This window comes from Cariama cristata, unplaced genomic scaffold (genome assembly GCF_000690535.1).
Source record: "Cariama cristata isolate BGI_N322 unplaced genomic scaffold, ASM69053v1 scaffold37723, whole genome shotgun sequence".
Taxonomy (NCBI): domain Eukaryota; kingdom Metazoa; phylum Chordata; class Aves; order Cariamiformes; family Cariamidae; genus Cariama; species Cariama cristata.
In genome coordinates this window covers 22,319-50,278 of record NW_009609871.1, presented here as the reverse complement: position 1 = coordinate 50,278, position 27,960 = coordinate 22,319, and the positions used below count along the sequence as shown (strand labels likewise).

At 40.2% G+C, this 27,960-nt stretch overlaps 1 protein-coding gene across 1 annotated transcript in view; it reads left to right on the top strand.

Moving 5' to 3' along the window:
* Window positions 1-27,700, top strand: part of FBN1 (fibrillin 1) — a 68,445-nt gene extending 40,745 nt beyond the window's left edge. The window contains exons 28-48 of the mRNA XM_009697653.1: window positions 2,804-2,929; window positions 3,730-3,846; window positions 4,248-4,376; window positions 4,649-4,768; window positions 5,222-5,347; window positions 7,321-7,470; window positions 9,950-10,015; window positions 10,756-10,872; window positions 11,239-11,358; window positions 13,008-13,130; window positions 13,557-13,688; window positions 14,304-14,429; window positions 14,980-15,186; window positions 15,791-15,916; window positions 16,132-16,254; window positions 17,160-17,276; window positions 18,071-18,199; window positions 19,055-19,174; window positions 22,243-22,474; window positions 23,502-23,676; window positions 26,108-27,700. Of these exons, the coding sequence (XP_009695955.1) occupies window positions 2,804-2,929; window positions 3,730-3,846; window positions 4,248-4,376; window positions 4,649-4,768; window positions 5,222-5,347; window positions 7,321-7,470; window positions 9,950-10,015; window positions 10,756-10,872; window positions 11,239-11,358; window positions 13,008-13,130; window positions 13,557-13,688; window positions 14,304-14,429; window positions 14,980-15,186; window positions 15,791-15,916; window positions 16,132-16,254; window positions 17,160-17,276; window positions 18,071-18,199; window positions 19,055-19,174; window positions 22,243-22,474; window positions 23,502-23,676; window positions 26,108-26,497 (3,071 nt within the window). The 3' untranslated portion in view covers window positions 26,498-27,700. The remainder of the gene's footprint in view (window positions 1-2,803; window positions 2,930-3,729; window positions 3,847-4,247; window positions 4,377-4,648; window positions 4,769-5,221; window positions 5,348-7,320; window positions 7,471-9,949; window positions 10,016-10,755; window positions 10,873-11,238; window positions 11,359-13,007; window positions 13,131-13,556; window positions 13,689-14,303; window positions 14,430-14,979; window positions 15,187-15,790; window positions 15,917-16,131; window positions 16,255-17,159; window positions 17,277-18,070; window positions 18,200-19,054; window positions 19,175-22,242; window positions 22,475-23,501; window positions 23,677-26,107) is intronic.
* Window positions 27,701-27,960: the final 260 nt, after the last annotated feature.

The window sequence follows — 27,960 nt, the reverse complement described above, 5'->3', positions numbered from 1 at the left end:
TTGTCTTCCACTTTATCCCACCAACCACAAACATTTTTCCTTAGCCCATGTTGTGTCTAGGGAGGGAAGACCAATTGATTCACTACCATTTGACTAGCTATTTTCTGACACTAAAAATTCGCTTGTGGTCCTGACAGGGACGTTCCTCTGCATAAATTCTTTGATTTTCATTATGATTTGCTACATGTGTTTTAGTAATTTATTTGCCACTTGTATTTTTACAAATAACTCGCTGCTTGATGGGGTCTCTGCAGATAAGGTGGACTTATCTGCTAGGCCATATGCAGTAACTAACTTAAAAAACTTATTGTTAAACTTCCTAACTTTTATGCAGATTCAAACAGGCCTCTGAACATTATTTTTTAAATACTAGCTGAGTGGGACTACAATTCTCTAATCTATTTGCTTTTTCTTATAATATCATAGTCCAAAGAAGCATTCATGTTATCTTGATTACTTGAAGAATTGCAGAGATTTTTAAGACTGCTGTGAGCCAAGCAGCTGTAAATATTATATACATTTCTGAACAAAATAATAATTACAACGGAAACTGGTAACATTTTCCTTGGGGTTTTGCTTCTGGGTACTTGAGTTTTAGGAAATGTACTTTTCCCTGCAGTGCAGTTTTTCATTGTTTCATGTGACCCTTCAGGGAAAAGGGTGTAGGGGCAACCAGAGCACTACTATGAGAACTAAAACTTTGTTTTGTTAAGCTGTGCAGTGGCACATGTAAATATTCAATATGTTCTTAATGTAATTGTTGTTGTTATGGGTTCGTTACAGCAGTACAGGAAGAGCCAGGGAAGGTTCTGATATGGGTTACAATACAAAACATGAGCTGGCACAAACAGTAATACTTCCCTGTATTTTGCTCCTATTTTATATTTAGTGAAAATAAAGTTACACAATTAGAGTCAAAATAAAAGAGGTTGATAAAGTACTTGATCCAGCAAAAGAAGGAAATTCCCAACCACTCTGCTGAGACCAAAGCATGCTAAGCACCTTGCAGTATTGGACCAGTCATGCTGCTGCATGGAAAACGGTCAAACGGTCACACCCCAGTAGTTTATATGCTATTGAATCAAAACTGAGATATCACACCTACTAGTACTATGAGTACTGCATTTATCTTACTATCAAAATAGCATTCTTCTGGACCTATCTGTTGTGGGAAATAAATAGTTTTTCATATAAACTCATTTTTGGCGCTTAAGACAATTCTTCCTCCCAATTTTTTAAAAAATTGCAATGTTCTCTGTTTACCCTAAAAGAAGAGACTTTTCCCTGGGACTTCAATTCACTATTCATTTGCCCAGAGAGCACCGAAGAGAGTCATATGTTTTCTTTCATCTCTACTCTCCTGAGCTGCGAAGATTAGGAGTTCTTAAGACTGCATGTTATCTAGCACTGGTTTCCTTTCTGCCTCCTTTAGACTCTTATTTAGCAGCAGTATCATTAATAGCATTGGGAGACCTTGATCCTCAGTGAACATCCATCCAAAGTTACTAGTGGCCCCAGTTGATGTACAGTAATCCTGGGGATGAGGGCTGTCAGGATTGTCTGTGTGCCAAGTGTAGAGAAGAGGCAGTAGAGACAGGAAAACAAGATTTAGTATAGGAAGTTCTTTGCAATTAGGAAGAACTTGACTCTTAGTTTTGCAATGAACTGGGGATGGTTTGGTAAGAAACTGCACCTGCTTTGCTTAGATTGCATGTAAAAGAAAATTACTGAATACTGAAATCTAATCGATTCTAATACAAGCTTATGACAGCACCTCAGTTCTTGTATTTTGGAGCTGCAGCAGACAAAACACCAGGAAGCATATTGAATCAAACCAGCTCTTATTGGTGATGAGGTCAACAGAAAGACCTCGTTTAATTCATGTTTCTGGTTTGTCATGGAAAAAAATGTGCTGGACAGCAAACATTTTGTTTCATTTACTATTGATAGAATCCTGGATCCTGCCTGAAAGCATTCGTAACAAGAGTAGCAGGAAGCAGTCAGCTGTTGAAACAGTGTAATAGATGCCCTGCTATTGTAAGGCCGCATATCATATGCTGGCAGGATAGCTCTCCCCATCTGCCTCTGCAGAATTATGCAGTTGAGTGTTTGCTGCTGTTGGCGAAATATTTTCCGACTCTATATAGCAGTAACTCCTCTTGCAGTTTGAGCTTTGTCCGGTTTACAGGATCTTCACAGTGCGTGAGGCACGGATGCTACAACACATATGTATACATGTACCCATTTTATCTCTGCACAATGAGTGGATAAATCTGCAATGCGTTTTATCTCTCTGTAAGCTTAATGAGAAAAGTGTGGGATTCATCTCCCTTTCTGTTTTGCATGATTTCTGTGAGTTAATTGAGCAATTAGTGCTATAATCAAACGTGGCTAAAAGCAAGTAGTTGCATTCATGAGAAGGATACAACTATGATTTACATGTGGCTTTCATATCTGCTGCAGTCAATGTAGAGCACTCAGAAATCTCCCTATATGATTTCATGTCATTAATTCTATTTTTCAAAGCCACGGCAATATGCTTTCCCTCCAGCAAGAATTTGCTTTTGTTAAATACCATTTTTACACTAAATTTTTTTCAACTCAATGAATGTTGGAAAAGGTAATTTACAAGCAAATAGCGCCTTTTATGAGATTTACTTAGTAATGTTTTTGTCATTAATAAATTAAAAATACTATTTTAAATTAGGGCTGTGCACTGGATTCTGTCATGGTTGCTGGTAATACATCTTGCCAGCCCTGTAGTTTAGAGGCCTTAACTTTCACTGCGCCTCTTTGTTTTCAGATCGGAATGAATGTCAAGAAATTCCCAATATCTGCAGCCACGGGCAGTGTATTGACACTGTTGGAAGTTTCTACTGCATTTGTCACAATGGATTCAAGACCAATGACGACAGAACAATGTGTATAGGCGAGTATATCAAATTAAGCTGTACTTAGTCTTCCATTAAGATATTTATTAAGTCTATCGTCTCTGTCATAAGGAGTTGCATTACAAGAACTGAGATGATGAGCCATTTACCACCAGGCAAAGGTGCAAAAATACCGTAGCTGGCAATTAGAGATGACACAAAGCTGATGATGAATGAAGACCATCTCATAATAGTAGAGTGAAACTTTAAAAATACATATCCTGTCTAATGAACTGCTAATGCTTTCGTTTTTCAGGAAAATGTTCCATTCTTCTTAGAATTTTCTGAAGCATCTTGTCTCATTTATTCCTTCAGGCAAGAAATTTAATAGATGAATGTTGCAATACAGAAATTGTATACAGCCTACTTGTTAACAGAGTAAGTGAAGGGTAGATTTCTTGCCAGAAAAGTGCCCTTTTCAGAAACAGAGTCATCTTCATAAAGAAGGAAATTCTGTATTTAACCCGTTCACAGCTGTTAGAGTAGTGTCTGCTGTCTGCGCGAGATGAGGAGATTTCAGAACGCCTATGATTAAAGATAGCTTAGAATTCCTTTGGGAAGGGAGAGATAGGAGCCACAGTAAGATGAATGATTGTTGGACCCTTGGTTATTTTTGTAGATGTTAATATCAAGTGTATAAACCTATGTAAAATCTTCTTTTTGGGAGATACGACAATCTTTTTCCCTTCTATTCACTCTGTTGACAGTGGATTGTTTCTTTTGCCTGTGTGGTAGCTACAGGTTTTCCTTTCCCCATCAGCAATTGAAATTCTTGCTGCTTGTTTTTGCTCCTTTGTAGATATTAACGAGTGTGAGAGAGATGCCTGCGGCAATGGAACCTGCAGAAACACCATTGGCTCTTTCAACTGCCGCTGCAATTTGGGGTTCATCCTTTCACACAACAATGACTGCATAGGTAAGGAGTGCTGAGACCAGTTACATGTTCTACTTCTAATGAAAGTACTATTAGTACCATCTTCTCTATTGAGTTAGGATCACACCTTGCATCGTCTGCGTGATTAAAGAGAAAACCTGATTTCTTCAGTCTGAAACGGCCTCTTTGATTATGCATTCCTCACTTTTCTATAGCCACTTAAATGTTTGCGTGTGATGTATGCCATTCCTTTTTTAACTCTTGCTTTGACAATTTTACAGCATAGACCAATAGTGGTATTTTTCCCTCAGTTGCTTTTAAAACAGGGGATTATTTATGTATTATCAGTTACTGTGCCAATATAGTGGAAACAGAAATCTCACCTACCCAATTTCACTTGTTGCAGGTGTTTCTTATATATCTTTCAATGTTATTTTTCTTAGATGTGGATGAGTGTGCAAGTGGAAATGGAATGCTCTGCAGGAACGGTCAGTGTGTGAACACGATCGGGTCCTTCCAGTGTCTTTGCAATGATGGCTATGAGGTGGCTCTGGATGGAAGGACTTGCATTGGTGAGTGCTTTCTTTTAGGGTAGAAAAAAGTGCAGCAAACTTTGAGGAGATATTCTTAGTAAAACAGTAGAAGAGGTCAGGGAGAACTGTCACACTGTCATCTTTGTACCTAGCAGAAGAAAACAGTGATAAGAGGATGAGAAGAGGACTCTTCTCCTGCTCCTGGGAGGTTCCACCATCAGCTGGATGGAATCAAAACTAAAGCAGCCTTAGCCACAGATTTATTGAGACAAAGCAATTGTCTCAAATATATTGTCTTTCTTTTCTTTTAGATGTCAATGAGTGTGCACTGGACCCTGGAAAATGCTCACCAGGCACATGTCAGAACTTGGATGGGTCATTCAGATGTATCTGTCCTCCTGGATATGTCCTGCAGAATGACAAATGCGAAGGTGTGTACAGAACAATCCTTCTTCTGTCCCTTTCCTAGCTGCTCACAGTTGTTACCACTTTTCTGTGCATCTAAACGTGAATCATCTTTAGTCTTTTGTGGCAGTGTACAGTTCTGAACTGCAACTACTAATAAGTCACTCACTTCCCAGAAAAGGTCTCACCAACTTTTGTTTGAACCAGAACTACCTGATCTGATCCCAAGAAAAATCGAATCCTGGGCCGTTTGGTTGATGGTACATTGCTGAGATTTGCCCACTGCATGAGGATTTGAAAACTAACCCTAGATTTTGCACCTGGATTTCTTCTTCCTCTTTCTGTCTGTTCCTTTTTGTTTGACCTTTTTGTTTTTCAAGTCTGTTAGATATCAGTGATGATGTAAGGTTACATTTTAGGTAGTACAGCTGCCAGTGTAGACATTTTTTTTCTCATCACTTTAATTACTTTTCTTACAGACATTGATGAGTGTGTGGAACAGCCAGAAATTTGTGCCCTGGGCACATGCAGCAACACTCCAGGCAGTTTCAAATGTCTGTGTCCAGAAGGCTTTGTGTTGTCTTCCACAGGAAGACGATGCCAAGGTAAGTTCATTCCTATTTTCTGGCATTTCAAAATTTGTTTGCTCTTTTATAAAAGCCTTATTAGCTGCCTGTTTCTAATATAACAGAGAGACTCTGGACTCAAACAGTGTTTTTCAGAAGGAAAACATGATAATTCTGTAGTTGGGGCCAGGTTCTGTCTTGCCCTAACATCTGTTTGTCATTAAAGAGAACATTGCAGTAGAAGGGGCAAAGATAATGTTAAGTGCATCAGGTTAAGTGAGGAAATTATGTTGCCTTGCAGCCCTTTCTTGCACCCCTGGAAGAAAAGTTAAGGCTACCTGGACTCTGTATAGACTGTGACACAGAGATGGAGCACAAACACAGGCAGGAAACTACTGCAGCATTTCCAGGAATAAGGCTGTTCTTAGCACTTATCAAATTCACCATAACACTTGTTATATGCTATTCCTCTCCACAAATGTGTAGGTGGAAAAAAGATTGATGGAAAAATTTGCAAAAATGTTGTGTGGACAATAAGCACCTATCTGCTTAGAAATGTCTGAAGCGTCCTGTGGCTTCTCTAGGTTACTGCATACACTGTTCAGGGCCTAAACGTGGGCACTAGGACAGAGATCAGATGCTAAAAGCTGAACAACTGGTAATGAAAAGCCACAAGTTAATTTATTTTGTGAATAAAGAACAAGCACAGAAAATTAGGCAGTGAGTTATTGTAAAGATTTTGGAAATTATTAAATAGGTACATCATTAAATGTCCTATACACAGTGTGCACACTGGGAACTACTGATGAGTAAGACCTTTACAAGGACCTCTGTAGTTATGTTTGGCACAGAATGGTGATGCTTGTTGACGCCATAGTGAGTTCTTCACTTCACAGTGGGCTAAATGAAACTGTGGTTTTGGTAAAAATGAATCCAACCTGCAGTAAACATTCATCCAAGTCTCAAACCACCATGCAGTTTGGCACAGTTACTTCACTCAGCTTCAGGAAAGCAGCATGGCTGTTTTAGCTGTGCTTTTGTAGCTTGTATAAATGAGGTTTCTTCAGTCTGAGGGTGTTGTTCTCTTCAGGTAAGGAAAAAAATCACAAAAAACAGCCAAGAAAGAAAATCATAAAAGAGAATGCAGCCTGATCTTCTCCTTTATGGATACAGACCACTGTTTCACACACAATGTCAGAGGAAAATACACACTTCTGTGTATGAATTTTAGTTGGGCTTTTCCCCATCCCCTGGAGAAGACTGCTTTTTTTCAAGTATCTCAGGCCAAACAAAGTTTTGTTTAAAACTTCCCATTACCCAGGACTTTTGTAAAATCTGGACATTGCCCAGTATTGATGCTGCAGCCGGAAAACTGGATGAGCAGCTGCTTCCACAATTGCCCTGTTGCTGTTCCCCTGCCAACACAGGGAGCTGCCAGCTCTCTGCCTGCTGGATATTTGTGGTCTGTGATCTCAGCTCTGCTCCAGCATCCTGGTTACCCAGCTTAAAGAAGTAAAATGTGGTGCCACTGGACCAGTTTTCTTTGTTTGTGTGTACCTCAGGGAAGAATGAGGAAGGAAACCACTATTGAAAATTGCCTCTAATTTTAACACTACACAGTATTATTGTTGCAAGTTGATTAAAATCTCTTGACTCAAGTGATTCTTAACTAATAATGGAATATAAATAAATTAAGCCAATATTCAGTTTTTACAAAGAAGAGTGAGGATAAGAGGGAAGTACAGCCCTTCCATCTCTGCTGGACAAAAGAGAAAACCCCCTCCTTTTCCATGAGTGAAGTAGGACACTCTATCCTATAGCTTTCCTTTACTGGGGTACGGAGCTCCCCTCCCTTTTCAGATCTTCCCCACTCAGAGACAATAATAGTCCTTCTCAGATGGAAGTTGGGTGTTTTGTTGGGGGGGCCTCCTGTAATTTTGCAATTAACACCTCTAAGTGAAAACTGTGCCAAAGTCACCCTGACTGCTCATAACAAGTTTTTCTCTATGCAGATCTGAGAGTCAGTTACTGCTTTACCAAATTTGAAGATGGAAAATGCTCTGTGCCGAAGTCCCGAAACCACTCCAAACAAGAGTGTTGCTGCGCCTTAAAGGGACAGGGATGGGGAGATCCCTGTGAACTCTGCCCAGAGGAAGCAGACGGTGTGTTATTTACTAGGTTACCTTACTGTCATGATCACTTCTCAGAACTGAAAGAAGATTGGAATTCTTACAAGAAGAAATTAGGAAAAATAATTTTCCAGAGGTGTTTAACCCTAATAATTGTCATTGCTCTCTGTAAACTGGATACCGTTGCAGTCTCAAAAAACATATTCTTTGCATAGTCCAGTCTCAAGCATATTCCTTGTTTGCTTATAGGTTTGTTAGTATGGTTAGGTGCAGAGTATTTTACTCTGGAGGTGTAACGTACAGAAAGCGGGAAGTAGTAAGTAGGTCCTTGGTAGGCTCTGAGAGGAAATACCTGCAAGATACAAATGGAATTAATCTAATTGCAAATAAGTATAGGAAGGGGCACTGTAAATATGAAATCTAATTTAAAAAACAAACAAACAGTCAAACTAGATCCACATCTGAATCACCCTGTTACATTTTGTGACTGCATTTTGTAATTAAAAAAAAGAATCTAAATTTGCAATCTTATCAATATGAATGACTTGCAAAAATAGCAGAGAATGACAAAACACAGGCCCTGATGAAGGAAAGCCTCCCTGGACTGTTGCTAAAGAAACACTTCCCTTTGTTAGTATCCTTTGTAAGACTGAGTAACTAGGCATCAAGCAAGTCAACAGGTCTTTGTACCATCATGATGCAATTTGCTGAACGGACTTTAATTCATGCTGACAAATGTGGTTAACAGCATTGCTGGTTTCAGCAATACATTAATAGAGTTCATTTCATTAATAAGTCATGTAGATGTTTTGCAGACAACCCTCACAAAAGCCAAGGGAAGAAAAGAGAATCAGATGTGCCAGTTGCAATATTCCTCCTAGGCTGATTGCCTGTGCATGGTTCATTCCGTTGCCCTGGAGCATTTGAACCAAAGTCAGTTGGAAAAGCTGACGTACGTTGCAGCATTTCCTTGAAGTATCAGTACATATATTTTTCACAGTCCAAACTGTTCTCAAAGGATGATATCAAGGCCGTTTTTCTCATCTTTTAAAAAAGAAATAGCTTTAGGATATCTGAATCTGGGAAATTTATGTCTAGGCATGACATGGACAGTGGAATTGTTTCTTGTTTTTTAAAAAAATACTCAGTTATTCTCTCACGCATGTTCTTCATCGTATGCTATCTGAATGCAGGCTGGTAAGCTCAAGCACACGTGCCACCCGTCTCCTTCTGAAGGCTTGAGCAACAGGCAGGCCTTGAGCTGCCCCGCGGCATGGGACTGAGTTTCCCCTTAAGAGCCAAGCAGTGTGCCAGACACTTTGTTGCTTTCAGTGTGGGTGGGCATCTACGTTTAGTTCGAGTTTGTTCAGCTTCAGCAAAGATCAGCTAATGTATTTCAACTAAAGAAAGCGTAACTTTTGTTATGTCTGTGACTGTATTGTACTGCTGCACTGTAAATCTCTTTGCAGCCTCCTGAATTTGCAAAAGAAAAAGTGAAATCCTCAAGGGTTATGTGAGATTCTGAGCACGCTTAGTAGAGAATATGCTCAGCAGCATTTTGAGGTGGTTTGAATTACTGTTCGGTGTCCATCCATCTGCTCAAGATACAGTTTAGAGGGGAGAGGTGGAAGGTTAGTTTCAGTTGCATTACAGTCCTGTGTCCATCCATCTGCTCAGGATACAGGTTAGAGGGGAGAGGGAGAGGTAGAAGGTTAGTTTCAGTTGCAAGACTTGTAGTGTTTTGTGTGTGTGTCAGACTCAAAACTAGAGGAGTTTCTGAAGCTGAAGGGCATTTATGGTTACAGGCATCCTTATTGCATTTTGGTCCCCCAGAGTGGAAATTCAGGATTTCTTATTTATTCTAGTGCCAAGAATATACCAGGTGATTTGCACAGGTAAGGAAGTACATACTCTCTGCAACAAAAAATAGAGAATGACTTGTTCTCAGAAGACTTACATCATCTTTAAATCTTCAAAAACCACACAGAAAACTTTGTGGATTTGGAAATTTGAGTCGTGACCTCACCATAAGCTGATCCCAGAAATTTTACTCTCAGCCTACGTATAATAAAATTATTACTTACTGTAGAACTAGAGATTGGCATGCTTTAAGGATCTACTAACTGGTGACTGCAGATCATATTGTGTCTTCTTCAGAAGATGTAGGAAATCTTTCACTTACAACAGAAAAGAATGCAGTCATTAATATTGTTGCTTTTGAAATGGAAATATTGTATTAGTTTGCTCCTTAAAGGAAGTTAAATAATGCTAATTATTCACAGGATTTTACGTATGTACATGCAGGAAATCAGATGAAATGTAAAGCGAGCATACAGTTTTTACATGAATGTAAGATTAAATTATAAGTTTATACATTTACATACTGTATTTCTGGACCTGAACACAAGGAGGATGAATTGGTATCAGTGGTTACTTGTGTAGCTCATGAGTAATGCTGATTGCCAAAATAAAATTTAACATATGATTTTTTTAATTTTTTTTTTTTTTACAGAGGCATTCAGACAGATTTGTCCATTTGGAATTGGCATCCTTGTTGGACCTGGTGACGCAAGACTGGGTAAGTGCCTGAACTGCACAATGCCATTGTCGCATGAGTATGCCATTTTTTACCCATAAGCCATTCTCCCTTTCAATTGAGAATAACACCTTTGCAACTATTCCCAAAAGCTATGAATTGTGGAAATTTCTATAGTTGGAGGTTTTTTTCAATTATTCATACCAATTCTAAATTCAGCCTTGAATATCTCATATATCAGAAATTAAACTTCTTTTAGAGTAGCATATTTGCCTTTTTAATTTAGGCTGAGCAGACTTGCTAGGAAACTTATGTAGAATCTAGAGAATGGACTGCATAGCATACCTGTCTTTTCTTATACAATATATGTAGCCTGTTTACAGTAAATGGTTTTAATCCTCCAGAAGTGCAAACCAGTTTCCCAGATCCCTTCAGTACATTCTGTTCTCTCCCAAGACAAACAGCACTTCAGCCTTATTGGCAAAAGTTTTCATTTAAGGATCTCTGGATGACTACTGCTTTTCATATCTACTCCTCTCCTATAGCCCTAGTTGGAGAGGTTTTTTTATCTAACATTTAGAATCAAGTTTCCTTTTTGCATTCTGAAAGCTGGCCTGCAAGACAAATTCTGTGCCCTCACCCTAATATATCAAAATTCAAATATTAGTATTTTTTGTGATCTCAGGAATATTTCTCGCCAGAACAACACTTGTTTTTTGACAAAAGTCTAAAAGCACATGAAGTCAATTGCACTTACTGTGTTGTTTGTATTTCTGGTTAAGATGTGGATGAGTGCCTTGATCCAGATAACTGTAAATTTGGGCAGTGTATCAACACAGATGGGTCATTCCGCTGTGAATGTCCATATGGTTACATCCTACAAGGAGCTCAATGTGTGGGTGAGTATAGCTGTTTCATCTTCCATTGTAAAGAATCTCCTGAATTGCTAAGTTTGGCATTAAGGAGTAGTGGGGTTATATTATTCTAACGTTGCGGAGTCTTCCTCCTCACTGGTATTTAAAACCTGCCAGGGCAAGACCTGAGCAATCTGCTCCAAGTTAGTCCTTCTCTGGCTGAGTATTTGACCCAAATAACCTCTAGCGATCCCAAATTATGTTCGGACTCTGTGACTAATTCAGTAACTTAAGTGAGTTCTTGGATTTTGTATTTTTGGGGTTTTTTTGGTTGTACGTCAACAACATAGATCTTATACCTTTTTGGTTGAGTATAATCATGTATTCTTGCCTTGATTTAACTGCTTGCAGATACTGATGAATGTGCTGTTGGAAACCCGTGTGGAAATGGAACTTGCAGGAATGTGGTGGGAGGTTTTGAATGCACCTGCGTTGAGGGATTTGAGCCTGGACCGATGATGACCTGTGAAGGTGTGACTCCCATGTGTTAAGGACTGTCGTCATAGTTGTGTGCTAAAACAGTTTCCTGATTTCAGAAACAATTGAGGAGAGTAAAGCAAATTAAAAAGAAAAATATGGACATTTGCAACAATGCATCTTTATCTGAAACAGAAAAATTGGTTCCTCCTTCCTATATCCACCTTGAACTGTGGTACCTTTTTCTAACTGGAGGTTGGGTGAAAAGGCTTTCAGGTAGTGTCTGCTAAGGGACTGCCTGGAGAGGAGCATGTTGGGGTATGGCCTCCCCAGAACAGTCCCCAGAAATGCTGCTTACTGTGTATATGGTTTTTGCTTACCTCCTAGACAACCCTTGAGTGAAGGGAGTCACTATGGATGATGAAAACAGAAAATGGGCTGCTTGGGTTTGTTAGGGAAGAAACAGGAAACAAAACAGAAAATACAAATACAGTACTAGACAATTACCATGGTACCCCTAGGTTGCATATTTTTCATGCTTTGGTCTCTCACTTCAAAAACAGAAATTTGAAAATGCACAAAGAAGGGAGGAGTAAGCAAGATCAGACTTATGAAAGGGACATGCAGAAAATTAATTAGACTAGAATTTTTCAGTGTGGAAATATGGTTGAAGAGATATATGATTTAAATTTATAAAGCCGCAAGTGGTAACGGTACCAAAAATAGAGGGAACATGTTAGACAAACCAAAGCAAACATTTTTATATGCATAGTACTTACTTAAGTTGTGCAACTCTTTCCTGCAGAATATTAGTGAGGCCACGAGTATAAATTGACCCAGAAAGAGATTGTACACATTTGTGTGGGAATCCGTCAGTGGAAATTAAGCTTGATAGTTTTGTTGTGGCTTTTGGCTGTGGAAGTCCTTAAACTGAGAGGCTGTATCAGGGAAAAGATCTCTGCGTACATGGTATGGAGTTTTTTTAATACTCATCTCCTCGTGTTACAACTAGAGAGAGGAGAATGTCCTAGGACATTCTGACAGTCTCTTCTGACCTGACACAGCTGTTCTTAAATTATCTGCCACAATCTATTTGTTTGCAAGCCCATACAAAAGAATGCTTCTATTTTTCCATCAGCCTGCATTAGTTTTATATACAGTTAGACCTTCATTCACTTCCCTGTGGAATTTGGGTGAAAGCTCAAATTGCAGAGGAGGAGTTAGCGGTGTGTAAACATCATTATATAGCAGTAATTACTCAAGTAGCCCAGAGCATATGTAAATGCACTTCAAAATAATGTTTCTAGTAAGGATATTGTTTTATGGAATTCAGTTTATGAAGAAGCAGAATTAGTGCATCTAGAATTTAAAAATAACCAGTCATAAAAACTGAGCCTAGATGTGGAAAAGATAGTTTTAACTGAGACAGTATTTTGGCAGCATGGATCTGGAATTTATTTCCATTGGCTGCTTGCCTTTGAAGATATTGAAACTTCAGGTAGCTGTGCAAGCATCCTGGCATGTCTGGTGGCTGCTCCTATACAGAAAGCCATAATGAGTAGAACCATGGGTCCCCAACTATTAAAATTTAGCCCTCAGTAAACTGGGATCTGTGATATTGCCTAAAATGTGTGCACTCAAGTCTGCTGAGTTTTACAAAAGCATGTTTCACTTCCTCCATGGATTTGTTGCTCCAAATCCAGATGTCAATGAGTGTATTCAGAACCCTCTGCTCTGCGCTTTCCGCTGCGTGAACACTTTTGGATCCTACGAATGCAAGTGCCCCGCGGGATACGTTCTGCGAGAGGACCGGAGAATGTGCAGAGGTAAAACTCCTACCAGACTCTCACGGTTATGAGATAATGATTTCAAGTTCCTGCAGGGTTAGGGCTCTGACTCGCTGCAGTATTGGGCCAGAGTTTTAATCCCAGGAAGTAACCGAGTCAGAAAGAATTTGGGATGAAATTCTATGGTTTACATTACACAGTAGATTGTATTAGCCCTGTCCTGCCTGTAAACTTATACCTCTGCATAAAGTGAGGTCATATCAGATGATACAGTTTTGTCTTGCCCTGAAAATGGGCATTTGGGAAAAATGAATTTGCTCTAGGCTAGTATATCTTATGGTTAGTTTAGCACAATAAAAGTATGTATAGAGTTCGATTACAATTGAAATTCCAAAGTCAGAATTTACTGTTGTGAATTTCCAGGATCATCTCTCTATATAATGAAGTCTAAACTTTGTGTTTTAGATCAGAATGAGTGTGAAGAAGGAGTTCACGACTGTGACTCAAAACAGATGGAGTGCAAAAACCTAATTGGCACCTATATGTGTATCTGTGGACCAGGTTATCAGCGCAGACCAGATGGGGAAGGCTGTATAGGTAAGTGACATTGAAGTGTTGAAGCTCTTGAAACACACAGTTCCTCAGAAGAGCTGAAAATTTTGGATTTAAGAAAGTGTTAAGGAACTCAGGGAAAGAATTGCGTAACTACCTGTGTAATTGATCTGCCGGTGCAGTACGCACTTTGCTTTGCTGTTCAGGTGTGCACACATGTGGGCAGTAAGTAGAAAATCTGGATGTGGCTGTCTTTACAATCAGTTTGTACTGCTGCTGATGAATTGCTGAGTGAAAAAAGCGGAGAGTTGGGCCCATTGCTGTAAGCTTATTTATCTCTGTTAGCATGAATAAGAGTAGATCTGAATGGTTTTTAAACTTCAGATGGCATTCAGAACTGCAGCTGTAACTCTGAAAAATTTTGAAAACCAGTGAGGAATATATTGCAGAGAAAATGTAACAAAATATATAGTATTTTGAGCTAGATGTTCATCTTTCCTCTGAAAATTGAATAAAAGAGACTTTTTATTTAAAAAAACCCAATAATTATGCAAGTTTAACCAGGAAGAATGCACAGCTTAAGGCCTCCGTACAAACTTCTCTAACCCGCATCGATCCAGTAATGGACTTGATTTTTGTCATATCATTTCAAAAACACAGATGAGAATGAATGTCAGACCAAACCTGGGATCTGCGAGAATGGCCGTTGTGTAAACACAGTGGGAAGTTACAGATGTGAGTGCAACGAGGGATTCACTGCCAGTGATGCCCAGAATGAATGCCTTGGTAAGTCACACACTAACAGTCTAATGAACTATCACTTTGATAGCAGAAATTGTGGTTGAAATTAAACTTAGAAAAGTGTAGTGAGTAAACATGCTTTTGAATTTACATGCCTTTGGGAAGGGGCCTTTGTGAGTAGGTGCCCTCCTGCAGGTTCATTCTTCCCATGCTAACCCTATGCCTGCTTCAGTCAGCCCATCAGCTTGCTAGGAAAGCTGACTGTTTGGTGGTTTCAGTCAGCTGGGAATTGCTTTGCCCTTTCTTTGGTCCTGATTTTCAGGCAGTCCTTTTTCTCTGGGTTCAAACAGAAACATATGTTTTATAAGCATAATGTAACTTTTTCTTCCACCTTTTGCTAAATTTCCTGTCTTCTTTGTTTCCCTTAGACGTTGTGCTCTCTTTCTTACTACTGGTAGTCTTTTACTCTCAGTTCCACAGTCCCAGGGTGAAGTATGCCCTTTCTTTTATATTTCTGACTAAATTCTGAATATCTCATGACCCTCAGGAGGTCGTCACCATTAGGATTCTCTGTGATGCATAATTTGTCTTCCAGACAACAGGGAGGGCTACTGCTTCACTGAAGTCTTACAAAGTATGTGTCAAATCGGATCAAGCAACAGGAACTCTGTCACCAAGTCTGAATGCTGCTGTGATGGTGGCCGAGGCTGGGGGCAAAACTGCGAGGTCTGCCCCTTCCCAGGCACTGTGGCCTTCAAGAAGCTTTGCCCTCATGGCCGAGGATACATGTCTAACGGAGCAGGTACTGACTTTCTATTAAAGGCTCTCTTACACAATGCCAAATTAAGTGATAAATTATAAACTCTCTTTTTGCATATTTGAACATTGTTAGGTCCTAAATATTTTGGGTATCAGTCAAAATTTCCTGAGAGTTTTCCTGTTGAGAGAGTACAGTCCTTTGGGAGGAGGGTGCATAGCCAAAGGCCCTGGATGACAAGGCATCCATCCCAACTTGGCAGATATTGATTTTGCATGCTGGTTGATTGACATGCACTCAAATGGGAATTTGAGTCTCACATTTGAGTGTGTTTTAGGGACAGATTAAGAGCTATTTGTGTACATGAAAGCAAAGTGTTGTCTGATTTATGGAGGCTAATATATGATCAGCTCCAGTTGTTTGCTTCCACTTAAGGCTTGTTCATTGCATTTGAAAGTTAGATTAATGCTCCATTCCATATTTTTCCACTTAATATTTCTCTTTAATCTGTGCAATATTTCATTATTTTATGTAATTTTTTTATTTTACGTAGGGTGTGAGTTTTTTTTATGTCAGGTCACAAGAATCTATTGAAGCTGTATAAAATCAGTTCTTGTTCCATTGTGAACTAACCCTCGTTTAATTGCAGATATTGATGAGTGCAAGGTTATTCATGATGTCTGCCGTAATGGGGAATGCATCAATGAGAGGGGATCTTATCGTTGTCATTGCAACCTTGGCTATACTCCAGATATAACTGGCAGTCTTTGCATAGGTAGGTTTTTCATTGTGGTGTATGTATATAAAGTTGATTACTAAGAGATGCCTTGATGAAGGGAATAGAAAGATTTTGAAAAATGAAAAAATAAAATGTCGTTTGTTAGAATGCTTTGGGGATTTTGATTTCCTTCTGATATCTCCCGAGCATTTTGAAAAACATCAGAAATCTTTGGTTATCAGCACTGAGGTATCTGCTTTTGCTTCTTCTAGATCTGAATGAATGTAATGAGTCCCCAAAACCTTGCAATTTCATCTGTAAAAACACAGAGGGGAGCTTCCAGTGTTCATGTCCAAAAGGGTACATCCTGCAAGAAGATGGCAGAAGCTGCAAAGGTAAAAATTGAGAAAAGAATTTACTGCAGAAACCTGTGTTTCACAGGGAAGTACTAATCCAAGGACATTTAAATGATGTAAATCTGTGTTCTTGATTCATGTGAGTATTTCCATGAAAGACAGTGGAAGTGGCCTGCACAGGATGGAGTTGGTGTTTCAGTTAGTTCTTTCATAATCTGGATGAACAGTAGATCCACAGGAGTTTTTGCAGGTTGATGGCAGCTGATCTTAAAAGACTTCATAACCAATAGTATATGTGATTGGTCTTATTTTGGTAAGCATGTTGGTTTAAGCTGTGTTTTTCAGTGATAAATGTATCTTAATGGATGCAAAGATGGACAATGCACTGCAAACCATGCTCAACATCAACAGTTTTAACCTACCAGCTCTGTAGCATGCTGAATAAGGGACAGCAGTGCAGGAGAGATTTTGAAATGTTCATTATAATTTCATTTATTTATGTGTCTTGGTAGCAAAGATCTGACTGAAACCACATAAGTTAGAGCAGCAATTCTAAACTTGGCATGGGAAATGACAGTGTACTTTTGTCATTATCATTTAAATATTTCTTTTGGAGTAATAGTATGCTTCAGTGTCATACCATTTTGCAATCTGCCGCTGTTTCTCATGAAGATCGTGACTTCCCATTTATTGACTGCAGTAAGAGCAGACATTTAGTATGTAACAGCAACTTTCAGACAGACGAGAGAGGTGGACAGTAGTGTAGCTCCAAAGTCCCATTCATTACATGTGGGGTTTCACGTGAGAGGAACTTGAAGCCAGCGTGGAAAGTAGACATAGATTCGTTATTTGGTATGTTATTTATTTGCAATCACTAAGTCCAGCTGAACTGTCAGATCCTCTACCAGGAACATAAGTGAAAGGTGTTTTCTTGGGTTTTTTAGATCTTGATGAATGTGCAACAAAGCAGCACAACTGCCAGTTCCTTTGTGTCAACACTATTGGGGGTTTCACTTGTAAATGTCCTCCTGGATTCACTCAGCACCATACAGCCTGCATTGGTAAGTGACATGGGAATGTAGACATAGATTTGGGATTTATTACTGACTCTTATTCCAGAAGAAAAGCAGCAAGGAGGTGAAATCAGCTTCCTGATAAACCAAATGGAAACATAGGCCAGGTTCTGATCGCAGTCCCATCAGAGCAGAAGATGCAAAGAGGCTCTCCCTCCTACCTTCCCTTGTTTTCATAATCTGTGTCTTTGAATTTTGCACTTGCGAGAATCAGACAGTAAAACCAACGATTTGTAATTCTTGCCTTACCCTTTCTTACCCATTGAGCAAAAAAATGGTTGTATTTCTGTCCTTGTAGTTCATTGCAGGACCCACATTAGAGATCACATCAAGTTTTCTTGAAACAGTAAGCATGAAACATACATTTCTGCAGTTGTCCTTTAAACACATACCCATTATGTCTGTGGAAACGTTAAACAAAATTACTTCCTGCTTGCTCTGCAAGTTGGATCCTGCTTGTGGCAGTCTAATCATCCTGTGGTATTGGTGTGAATTTGGAGGTGTTTGAAGACTAGAACATCAAACTGCATGTTCTTGGTGAAGAAAAGGAGTGTCACCCTTCTCACAGCTGTTGTTAGTGTTGTTAGTGTTTTCAAATTGAAAAGAAGGTAATGTAAGCTCTGCTTCTATACTACAAAGTAAAAAGTGGAGAGGACAGTAAGAAAGCTATGTTACTGAAGTTTCTTTACCTCTTGTCACAAACTGTTCATTGTTAGCATTGCTAAATGATCATCTTAACCACAAGGAATAAAAAGTAACTCTCAGGCCTTGGTTTCCTTCAGATAACAATGAGTGTGCTACTGAAATCAATTTATGTGGGGCAAAGGGCATTTGCCAGAATACACCAGGAAGTTTTGTTTGTGAGTGTCAACGTGGCTTCTCACTCGATCAAACTGGGCTTAGCTGTGAAGGTAGGTACAACACACAGGGCATTTAACTTGGCCTTCTCTTGCTTTCTTTCATCTTCTCTCAGCTATACTGTCATCCAAGGAGGGACCTATGGAATAAGCACCAAAATCTATGGAGTAAGCATATGTAGATTGTAGGGGAGTGGGGTATGGAAATTTAGCAACAAGGCAGAATTTCTCTCCATGGGCCTGAATAAATAGATAGATTGCAGCATACTAAAGAACTGGACAGATATTTTCTGAAGAGACTTCAATTTAGCCTGGAATGTTTTAGTTTAAACATCATAAGTTCTGCTAACTTCTGTTGAATCCTGCATGGATTTCTGAGGAACTCACCAAGGACAGGAAGTTTTGCATCTCCAAGGAGACCTGCTAAAGAGAGAGTTCAAGGGCTGCAGACTTTATTCCTCTGGGTCCCTAGAGCCTCTAGAGCCTTCTCTTGAGATAGAGTTTGCTTTGCTTTGAAAAGAGATATCCTGGGATTCCTGGGTTGGATGCTTAGGTAAAAGCAAGGGTCTGTCTGCTGTGGAGCTGGGAGCCTTAGGAAAGCCTTGGGGGTCCCATATACAAATGGCTTTCTGCTGTCTGCTCCATGGCAGAATGCAAAAACTCTGAAAATTGTGGCTGAATTTGAGCTTTCAGTGGTTTTCAGCCCTAAGTTACTTGCTGTGGAGCCAGAAATCCAAACCTGAAAGGCCTGAAGCAGTCTCCCAGCACTGGTCAGGTTTTTGGAAGATCCTGAAATATACCTCTCTATATATGCTATATGAATATATATGATTATTTGTAACATACTTTTCAAATACAGCATAATTTGAGCTTCTCTCCCAAAACTCAGAGCGTATCTCACCTTTTTAGATGTTGATGAATGTGATGGAAACCACCGATGTCAGCATGGCTGCCAAAATATAATTGGAGGATACAGGTGTAGCTGCCCACAAGGATATCTCCAGCATTACCAATGGAACCAATGTGTTGGCAAGTCACTTTTTAAAATTCACACATTAAAATGCATGTTACCTTTGTCAGCAGCAAGAAGCGAAGGGCAATGGTGCAGTTTGCCATATTTTCTTTTTCTGATTATAATTTAATAAGTTGAGTGGAGTTTCATTACAAATGTGTGCTCCTGCGAAAGGCAGAGTGGATACGAAAGGCAGAGTGGATATGAAGCCTACGTCCTGGTTCGACAAGTGTTTAAGCACAAAATTATCCTTGAGGGTGCTAGAAGTTGCATTGACTTTGAGGGAACATGTGTTACTCATGTATTTTCTGGTCTGAACAAAGGAAGCTGCAGAACAGTCTGCTCAGACACAGGTCCTCTCTGAGAGCTAATGGTGGGTTGAACCTGGCAGACTCAGAACCACAAGTTTGGATTGTTAAATTGTAAAATTAAAGTTCTTGCTCAAAGCATCTAAAATTCTATTAGAATCCTACTTGATCTGCACTTTTATCGTTCTTACAACACCTACAGGAAGGCTGCTGTGTTTAAGCCTCTTCTCTGTACAGAATTAAGCATTTGTTCTATTTAACCAAAGCTGCTGCTATCTGTCTAAAGATGCTTCCAGTTTATAACAAGTGCTTACAAGACAATTATGGTTATAAATAACAAATGCTAGTGCTCTTTATTTATGTTAAGAAGTAAATACAGTGAAGTGAATTAAAATGCTTGTTTCTTCCCTATCTAAACTTTGGTTCTATCCCAAGTCTCTGAGCCATCCTAGATAGGGCTGCATGTGCTGCTGGATATGACTTGAGCAGACAGAACTGGGTCCTCTGCAGAAGTCATGGGAAAAGTCTCTATGTTTCAGCAGTGTAGCACATAGCATATTCGAACAAGAGAAACGTGAATAATTTTTCCTCTAGTGACAGTTATATGCACCTTTAGTTACATTTAATGAGCGTCATCCAAGCTAGTCTTGTGTGGATACCCAGAGATAAGTTTAATGACCTCTTTGAGAGCAAAGGGCTTCATAACTCTTTGTTTGGCTTTCTTTGCTTTCAGAAACATAAAAATGTCTTTGCTGCTTATCACTATGGTGCTCTAGGGAGGTCCTTGCTTTTAATTATGCTTACCAAACCTCCTGACATTTTATGCAGTCCTTGCTGTGACATTTACTTGCTTGTGCTCCAGAACTCTATGCCTGTAACATAGAAGAGAACAAGGAGGGAGCATAAACGTATGGTGATTTTGAATATTAATTAAACTAGCAGAGCTTAGGGTTCAATTAGAATTTAATCTGCAGGAGGGTAAAAACCCAAACAAACAAACCAGCACTGCCACATCTGGCTGCTGGAGGACATTGTGGAATCTGAAAAAGTGCAGCTCTCGGTTTTGCGAAACATCTTGGCTATTTCCAAGTCTTCCTGGGTGATAGTATTTAACTAGGTGTATTTCCAAACGAGGTGTACACTGTTATTGTTTGAGCATAAGAGAGCTGCATGTTGCAGAGCACAGAGTACAGGAGAGCAACTGGTGCCGGACAGCACAGCTCACACAGAGTCCAAGGCTCCCATAACTATTTTTTTCACTTCATATTTTTTCCTCCAACAGTCACCCAAAATACAGGAACTAACCTCACCAGCATCCACACTTTTGCTGCTGTGGAGCAAGGCAAAGTGAGCATATCTCCTCTTGGTGCAGTAACTTGCTGTGGCCCAAACATGCATTTATGATGTTGACATAATTGCTGTGTTAGGTATGACAAATCTTGAAACATCACTTTAGGTTAATGGCAGAACTTCTACAGGCTTCAATAACACAGAATTCAGGCCTAGGTTTTAAACTTGTGGTCTCCACATGTTCACTTTGTAATGTCTGTAACTGAATATGCCTAAGATACTTATCTAGATCTCCTGGGTGTACCACAGGGGAAGAATCCATGTAACAGGTTTTTCTGTGACAATTCCTTCATACTCCTTGGCAATCCCAACTCTGCAAACAGTTTGTGTCTTTTTTAGCTTGTTTAATGAAGTGTTCAGGGACTTTTGATGTTGCTGCAACACATAGTTTGATAATAGTTTGATAATCGCTGAAGAATGCTTTGGTTCATCCCATGTCTTGTGCTGTGTGTGACTGCCTCCCCTGCTCAGGCAGTTCTGTAGTGCACTCTGCCATAAATCAGGCTGCAAGAAGCAAAGGCATTGCTTTTCAACAAAGAACAAACAGCTCCATTGTTTGGAAAAAGACAATAATGCACTGATTTAGTACTTACTCTTCTGTAACCTGGATGCTTGGGTCAGAGATGCTGCACTGTTCCTTACATTTTATCCATAGTGTCCAGATGACATTTCTTATGCATGCGCACACACACTCAATGTGCATATGCAGTTGCTTTATCACAAAAAAAAAATTGGGGAACAATAGCATTTGGAATGTTTCATAACAATTTGCCGCTTCAGACAAAAAAATTCAGACCAGCTACATTTAAGAAATTAGCCATTTACAGTAAACAAGCCTGAACCGACCTCAAACTCCTACAGTGCTGCGCTTGGGAAGTTTGGAAAAGGGCTGGCTTAGAATGTGACAGTGTTTTGTATCTACAGCTGCTTTTATTTTTACTTTGCTCCTTGTTCCTGTACCCTACCTGTACCTCATATTAAAATGTGAGTGTGTAGGGAGGGATTTTCAGTGCCTGGAATAGGTGTCAGAGCTTGATTCCTTACTCTTTTTCCTTTAATGTTGAATAGCATTATGAACATGGGATTACTGGACCAGATTGTTGGCTTTGCGAAGTTTTATTCTTCTCAGTTGTTTCTGGAACAAAAAAAAAGTTGCCTCCTTTGCTTCTTTGCTCTCTAGAGCATGAGCTGACATGGCATGAAACATCTTCTGTAGAGTAACCCAAATGTTACTGTGTTGGTATGGTTGTAGTAATCTCCTAGCGACCGCTGTCCTAGCCAAGGGTGAGGCCAAGCCCTGTTCTCCATTTCTGTCAGTCTGATGTGGCAGCATGTTTAGCAACAGTTAAGCATGACCTTTCTGAAGGGGTAGACTGGAGTACACCGGAAAGTAAAAGTTAATGTGGTATGTTCTGCTTCTTTTCCAGATGAAAATGAATGTCTCAGTGCACACATCTGTGGAGGAGCATCTTGCCACAATACTTTGGGAAGCTATAAATGTATGTGCCCTACCGGATTTCAGTATGAACAGTTTAGTGGAGGTTGCCAAGATATCAATGAATGCGGTTCTGCACAAGCCCCATGCAGTTATGGTTGTTCAAATACTGAAGGTGGCTATGTCTGTGGATGTCCACCTGGTTACTTCAGAATAGGACAAGGGTAAGGGATTCTCATTTTAAACTAACAGACATAAAGGGGACATAATCCACTCCTTTCTCTGTAGTTTGGAGCAGCAGAACCGGGGGGATTGTAACCAATAAAAGAGGGATAGGATTGTGGAGGTGTTCAAGAGTTGGATGCATCTGCTGAGTTTGGAGATGAGGGATGGGAAAGGTAACCAAGGGAAGGGAGCAATGTGGTTTTAATGCTTAATGAAATTTGGTCAGGGCTACCAGGTTCAATCATCTCTTTTAAGCTACTGCTTTCACCTCTCTCCTGAACACCCCAATAGCTAGCCAAGTTCTCTGAGCTTGCCACTTGGGAGCTCACACCCCTCACTGTGATTTGTGGTGTATCACTTGTCTCCTTTTAAAAAAAATAATAACAACACCTCCTGCCACCTCCAAAGACAAATGGTATTATACAAGTGGCTTCACCCACTGGTTGGAATAATAATTCTGTATGCTCTTATGTTCTTGTATGTTCCATATTCTTCTGTGTTGCAAATGAATAATTTTTTGAATAAATGGCTGCTTTATGAAGAAAACCAATTTTCATTTGCCCCAGTGGGAGTGTTAGGGCTGTGCATCATGTAGGACCAAGCAACTCAAATGGAAAGCAGAAAGATTGTGACTTAAATTTTAGAAGTGACTAAAAGCTTTGGGATACATTATGAAAGACCTCACTTTTCAGATTTTTCAGCAGTTTCTGAAAATTGGTCTTTCTTAATGTGTTCCAGATTGGATAACAGAAATTACTAACGACTTCTCAGAGCTTAAGCCTGTGTTTTTAAAACTGTTAAATATTGGCAGGTCTCTCTTAAGCCTCATGGAGCCAGGTTCTTGAAATCAGAGGTAGCTGCGTTGTGATTCAGTGAGAATTTTGCCTGTTGAGTTTAGCAGAAATTTTTCCTAGGAAATGAGTGCAACATAATTGCTTTATTGTTTGCATTCACAGTCCCCAAAATTCAGCTTTTGATAAGATCTATGTCTCACTGGAATTAATTTTGAATTTCTTCCTTCCTCAGACACTGTGTTTCTGGAGTGGGGCTAGGCAAAGGTCAAGGACAAGAGCTTTCACTCAGTGGAGAAGTAGATGACAACTCCCTCTCTCCAGAAGCTTGCTATGAATGTAAAATCAATGGCTACCCCAAGAGAGGAAGGAAGCGCAGAAGCATTAATGAAACTGCAAATGAAGCAGAGGTAATTGACCCTTTTTCAGGTAAAGGTTTGTGGTTGTCTTGTGAAAGCCGATCTCAGAAGGAGGTGTGCCAAGAGACAATCCCACAGGAGAAACATACACCTCAAACAAAGTAGACCAAAGAGCTGGTTTTGGATGTCAAGTAGTCTGAGTGTGAGCTTTCTGAAGTTGTTCACTGTCTTTAGGCAAATGTCATCCTCTGAAGCCCCTGCATACCTAATACCTATGTCACATCAAACACTAAAATAAATGCCCATCCAGCTGTCTAGAGAGCAGTCCACTCACCAGCAAAGCAGGCTCTTGATGTCAGAGGACAGCGGGTATGTAAAATGTTTGTGTGACCTCGCGGCCAGGAAGGCAGGACATGTTGGTCAGGGTGGATATGGACCCTGCCAAGCAGCACCGTGTTGTGTGTCTGGGGCTGGAGCCCTCTCCAAGGCAAACACAGAGTTCTGGACGCAAACACCTCACCTGGAGGGAGTCCAGGGCTGCAGCCTTTCCTGGGGCTTGTCCAGACCCTTGCAGTCGGTCACCCAGGTTGCCGTCCTGGGGCTGAGGCTGCCAGTGGGGCTACACACAGTGCTCACCACTGGCCCAGGCAGCAGAACAGGAGGCAGAGCTTCATTTGTCATTGCTGGGAAGTTTTTGGGGTCAGAGGCAGGTTTCCATTTGCCTTCAAGTGTGGTAATTGTGTCAGTGAAATGCTTATCGTCTATTGCAATGCTCACACAACTCCACTCCTTCCTAGCTGTTGTCATTGGCTTTTTTTTTCTTAACCAAATATTAATAAGTGGTTTCAGCACTTATATTTACATGAAAACTAGTCTGCTGTGTGACAAGTTTTGTCTTTATGCAAAGGATAGGCATCCCTTTTCACTCATCCTTGGGTGTTAGCAGACATTTCTCAAAAAAGCATTAAAGCAAATCCTTCACCAAACTCGCCCTGCTGGGTTTTGTTCTGAATTGACCACAACAGTGAGCCACAATGGGATAGGGGTGGTTGTCATTCTGTTTGTTCTTCAGTTGAGCTTCCAGCACCACACCTCCCAGTATGAGTGCAGAACTTGTGGTGGAAGCATGAGCTTGTAATGTGTAATGTTACTGTAGTCCCTCTGGCGCAAAATTCAAACTCCTTACATTACATGGGGAGTCCCACATTGGCTTATTTCAAGTTCTTGTAACATGAAGTCAGAATTGCCCAGTCTGGTCATCCAGTCCAACATCCAGCACAAGTCACTGGATTGGAACCTTATTGTTGACATTATATACAGACTTCCACAAACTGTAAACAGCTTGTAGGAGAAGTGTCACCAAGTCCACAGTCATTTATGTCCCACTTCTTCATCCAGTCTAAGATGACAGTGATGTTACAGGTGAAGGGATCTGCCCTGACCTGGCCAGAAAAGCAGCAGGTCATGGCAGGTCTCTCGACTGTTGCAGGTATTTGTCATTCAGCTGAAAGTATGTCTGGGTGTGCAAATGGTGTGTGCATTCTAAATGTAACCAAGAGACACTGAACACTCTTGTAAAATGTTGCCACACCATCGCTACCCTGAGCTAAATGTCACCTGTACTCTCTGCTCACACGTACGTGCTGAACAGGGGAAGCCTGTTTGCTGTTTCCATTAGGTGCTCAGTGCATGGGGCCCTGCTAATATGGGAAGACAGGAGAGTGCTTTTGCCCAGACAAGTGTGGACATTTGATTTTGGGCAGCCAGGTCATAAACTGTGTCTCTCCAGTGTGTTTCAGTACTGTCTGTGATTAGTGCTGGATTTGTCTCAGAGGTGATGTAGAGCTTCCCTTGCTTTCCAAATGAAAATGTTACAGCTGATGTGCAGTGTCAAATGTTATCGTTCTGCCACCCCTGCATGACTGAGGCACAGGGGACTCGTGGGGAGCCCAGTTACCATCACTTGGAGGTGAGGGGCGATGCTGCTTTTCCAGCACCCTGCTGCACGCATGGGCCACCCCAGCTCCACACCTAAACAAAGCAAACCTTGCAAAGCAGAAAACTCCCACCTAAATGACGTGCCTCCCCCACAGACCCTGCTCTCTTCTGCACGTTGTTGTTGACGTTAGCTTGTGGTTCCCCAACAGAGAGGAGGAGCGTGCCTTTGCTGCTCTCTTTGTAGGAGGCTGGTCGCAGACTCCAAGCACAGAGAGGCTTTGTTTGTCAGGCAGCGGGACCCACATGCAGGAACTTTCAATACATGTCTCGGCCTCCCGTTACCCACGCAAGGACAGTGACAAAGACCGTACTTTTTCCTGAGAGGTCCTAGGCCCACAGTAGTGGATTTGACAGATGATATTAAAGAACCTCCTTTTAAAAATTATTAATTAATAATGAATGAGCTGGGTAAGAAATAGATACACATAGGCGCATGTGAAATGCTCTCTGACAAAGCCAACTAACATCCTTTGTTCTTGTGCAGGATCAGCAAGAGCTGGAGCCGCCAATCAGTCTCGCCAGCTGGGATATTGAGAAAGCGGCAGTCTTCTCCATCAACATCTCAGATCTCAGTAACAAAGATCGCATCCTGGAACTGCTTCCTGCCCTCACAACACTGACAAACCATAACCGATACTTAATTGACTCCGGAAATGAAGATGGTTTCTTTAGAATCAATAAGAAGGACGGGATAAGTTACCTTCATTTCACAAAGAAGAAGCCAGTGCCTGGAAACTATTCATTACAAATCAGTAGTATTCCACTCTATAAAAAGAAGGAACTTAACCAGCTTGAAGAGAAACATGACAAAGACTACCTCAGTGGTGAGCTGGGAGATAACCTGAAAATGAAAATTCAGATATTGCTTCATTAATTCATCAACCAAAGACCAAATAATTAAACCAAAGATAGATAGGTAGGACTGAATATTCCTCCCAATCAGATTCTCCATATCATAGGTACAGTCTTACATGAGTACATTTGTATGAAGGAGCACTATTATATTATTACATAAACAAGGTACAGGATGAATACTCGAGCTCAAAACAACCACTTTCTCAGGCTTTTCAGTGTATCTGAGCTACCTTGATATGTTGAATCTTGAAAACTGGGACTTTTATCATTGGAAGTTGGCCACTGATGCTGAGACGCGTCATCATTTCAGCAGAGGTACAAGAACGTGCTTTCAACTGATGGACAGCTCTATTTTTTTAATTCTTAAACTTCGCTTCTCCAACTACAACTTACTAGGTCAGCCATTTATGATATCCATTTGGTGCTAGTAAATTTTCATCCTAGATTTATAAATGCACTGTAATATTTACACAACTTAGAAGCCAAAATTGCCATTATTCAGTCTAAATACTTCAATCAACCAAAGTTAGCTCAGTAGTTTATCTCAGTTATGCCTATAATACATTACATGTAAATTAAGTGTGTGTATACTGTAATCATGCTATTTTTATCAATGAAGCATTTGTAAACTAGATTAATAATACCCTTAATGTGAGGGTTTGTAATGGTGCTTATAAGACCAACTACTTGTTAACTGTATACACAAACCTGATGATAAAGTTTCTGTGACTTGCCAAAATGCACTGAGGTCAGTAGGGACCATTAAACATTCTCAAAAGTCAGATGACAATCAGTGCCATCCTACACCATGACATTATGTAACGTGTCAAGAGTACCCATAGTCATTCCTATCAAAGGGCTCAATGTCATAAATGTCACAATAAAACAGTTTTTTTTTTAGTTTATTCTGTGGCCTTGTGTTCTTGCTAAAAGTGTGATAAACTGCGTTCTTATGTGTCAGGCATTGTCGGTAGGGTTGGTTGTATGTCTGTCTGTGTGCACAGGTGATTTCTCCTTGAAGGTGTGCTGCTGGCGCCGTTTGTTCATTCTTCATGCAAAGGAAGAACAGAAGAAATACAGAAACCTTCACAAATCTAAACAGCAGTGGACCTCTGTCAAATTATTGTGTGGCTCCAGAAAGAAAGTTAGAACATTTCCAATGACTTGACGTGAATGATCCTGTCAATAAGTAACTTTGATAGCCAAAACATGCAGAAGTGGATGTTAAATTGTTATACAGAAAACATATTTATTTAATTTTGAAAAGTCTTGTCTGCTAAAACTGCCTTGACTTAAGATATTCCATTCTTTTGCCCCAACTTCAACATCTATTGTCAAATAATCTAAGGCTGATAACAAAGGGATAATCCAATACCAAAAGCCGTCACAAGTTGTAGCTGGGTTTTAATAGCAAGTGAATTATTTGATAGTGTGGGTGTTCTTGTATACGCAAGTGAGATGGTGTATCTTTCAGCAGCAGCA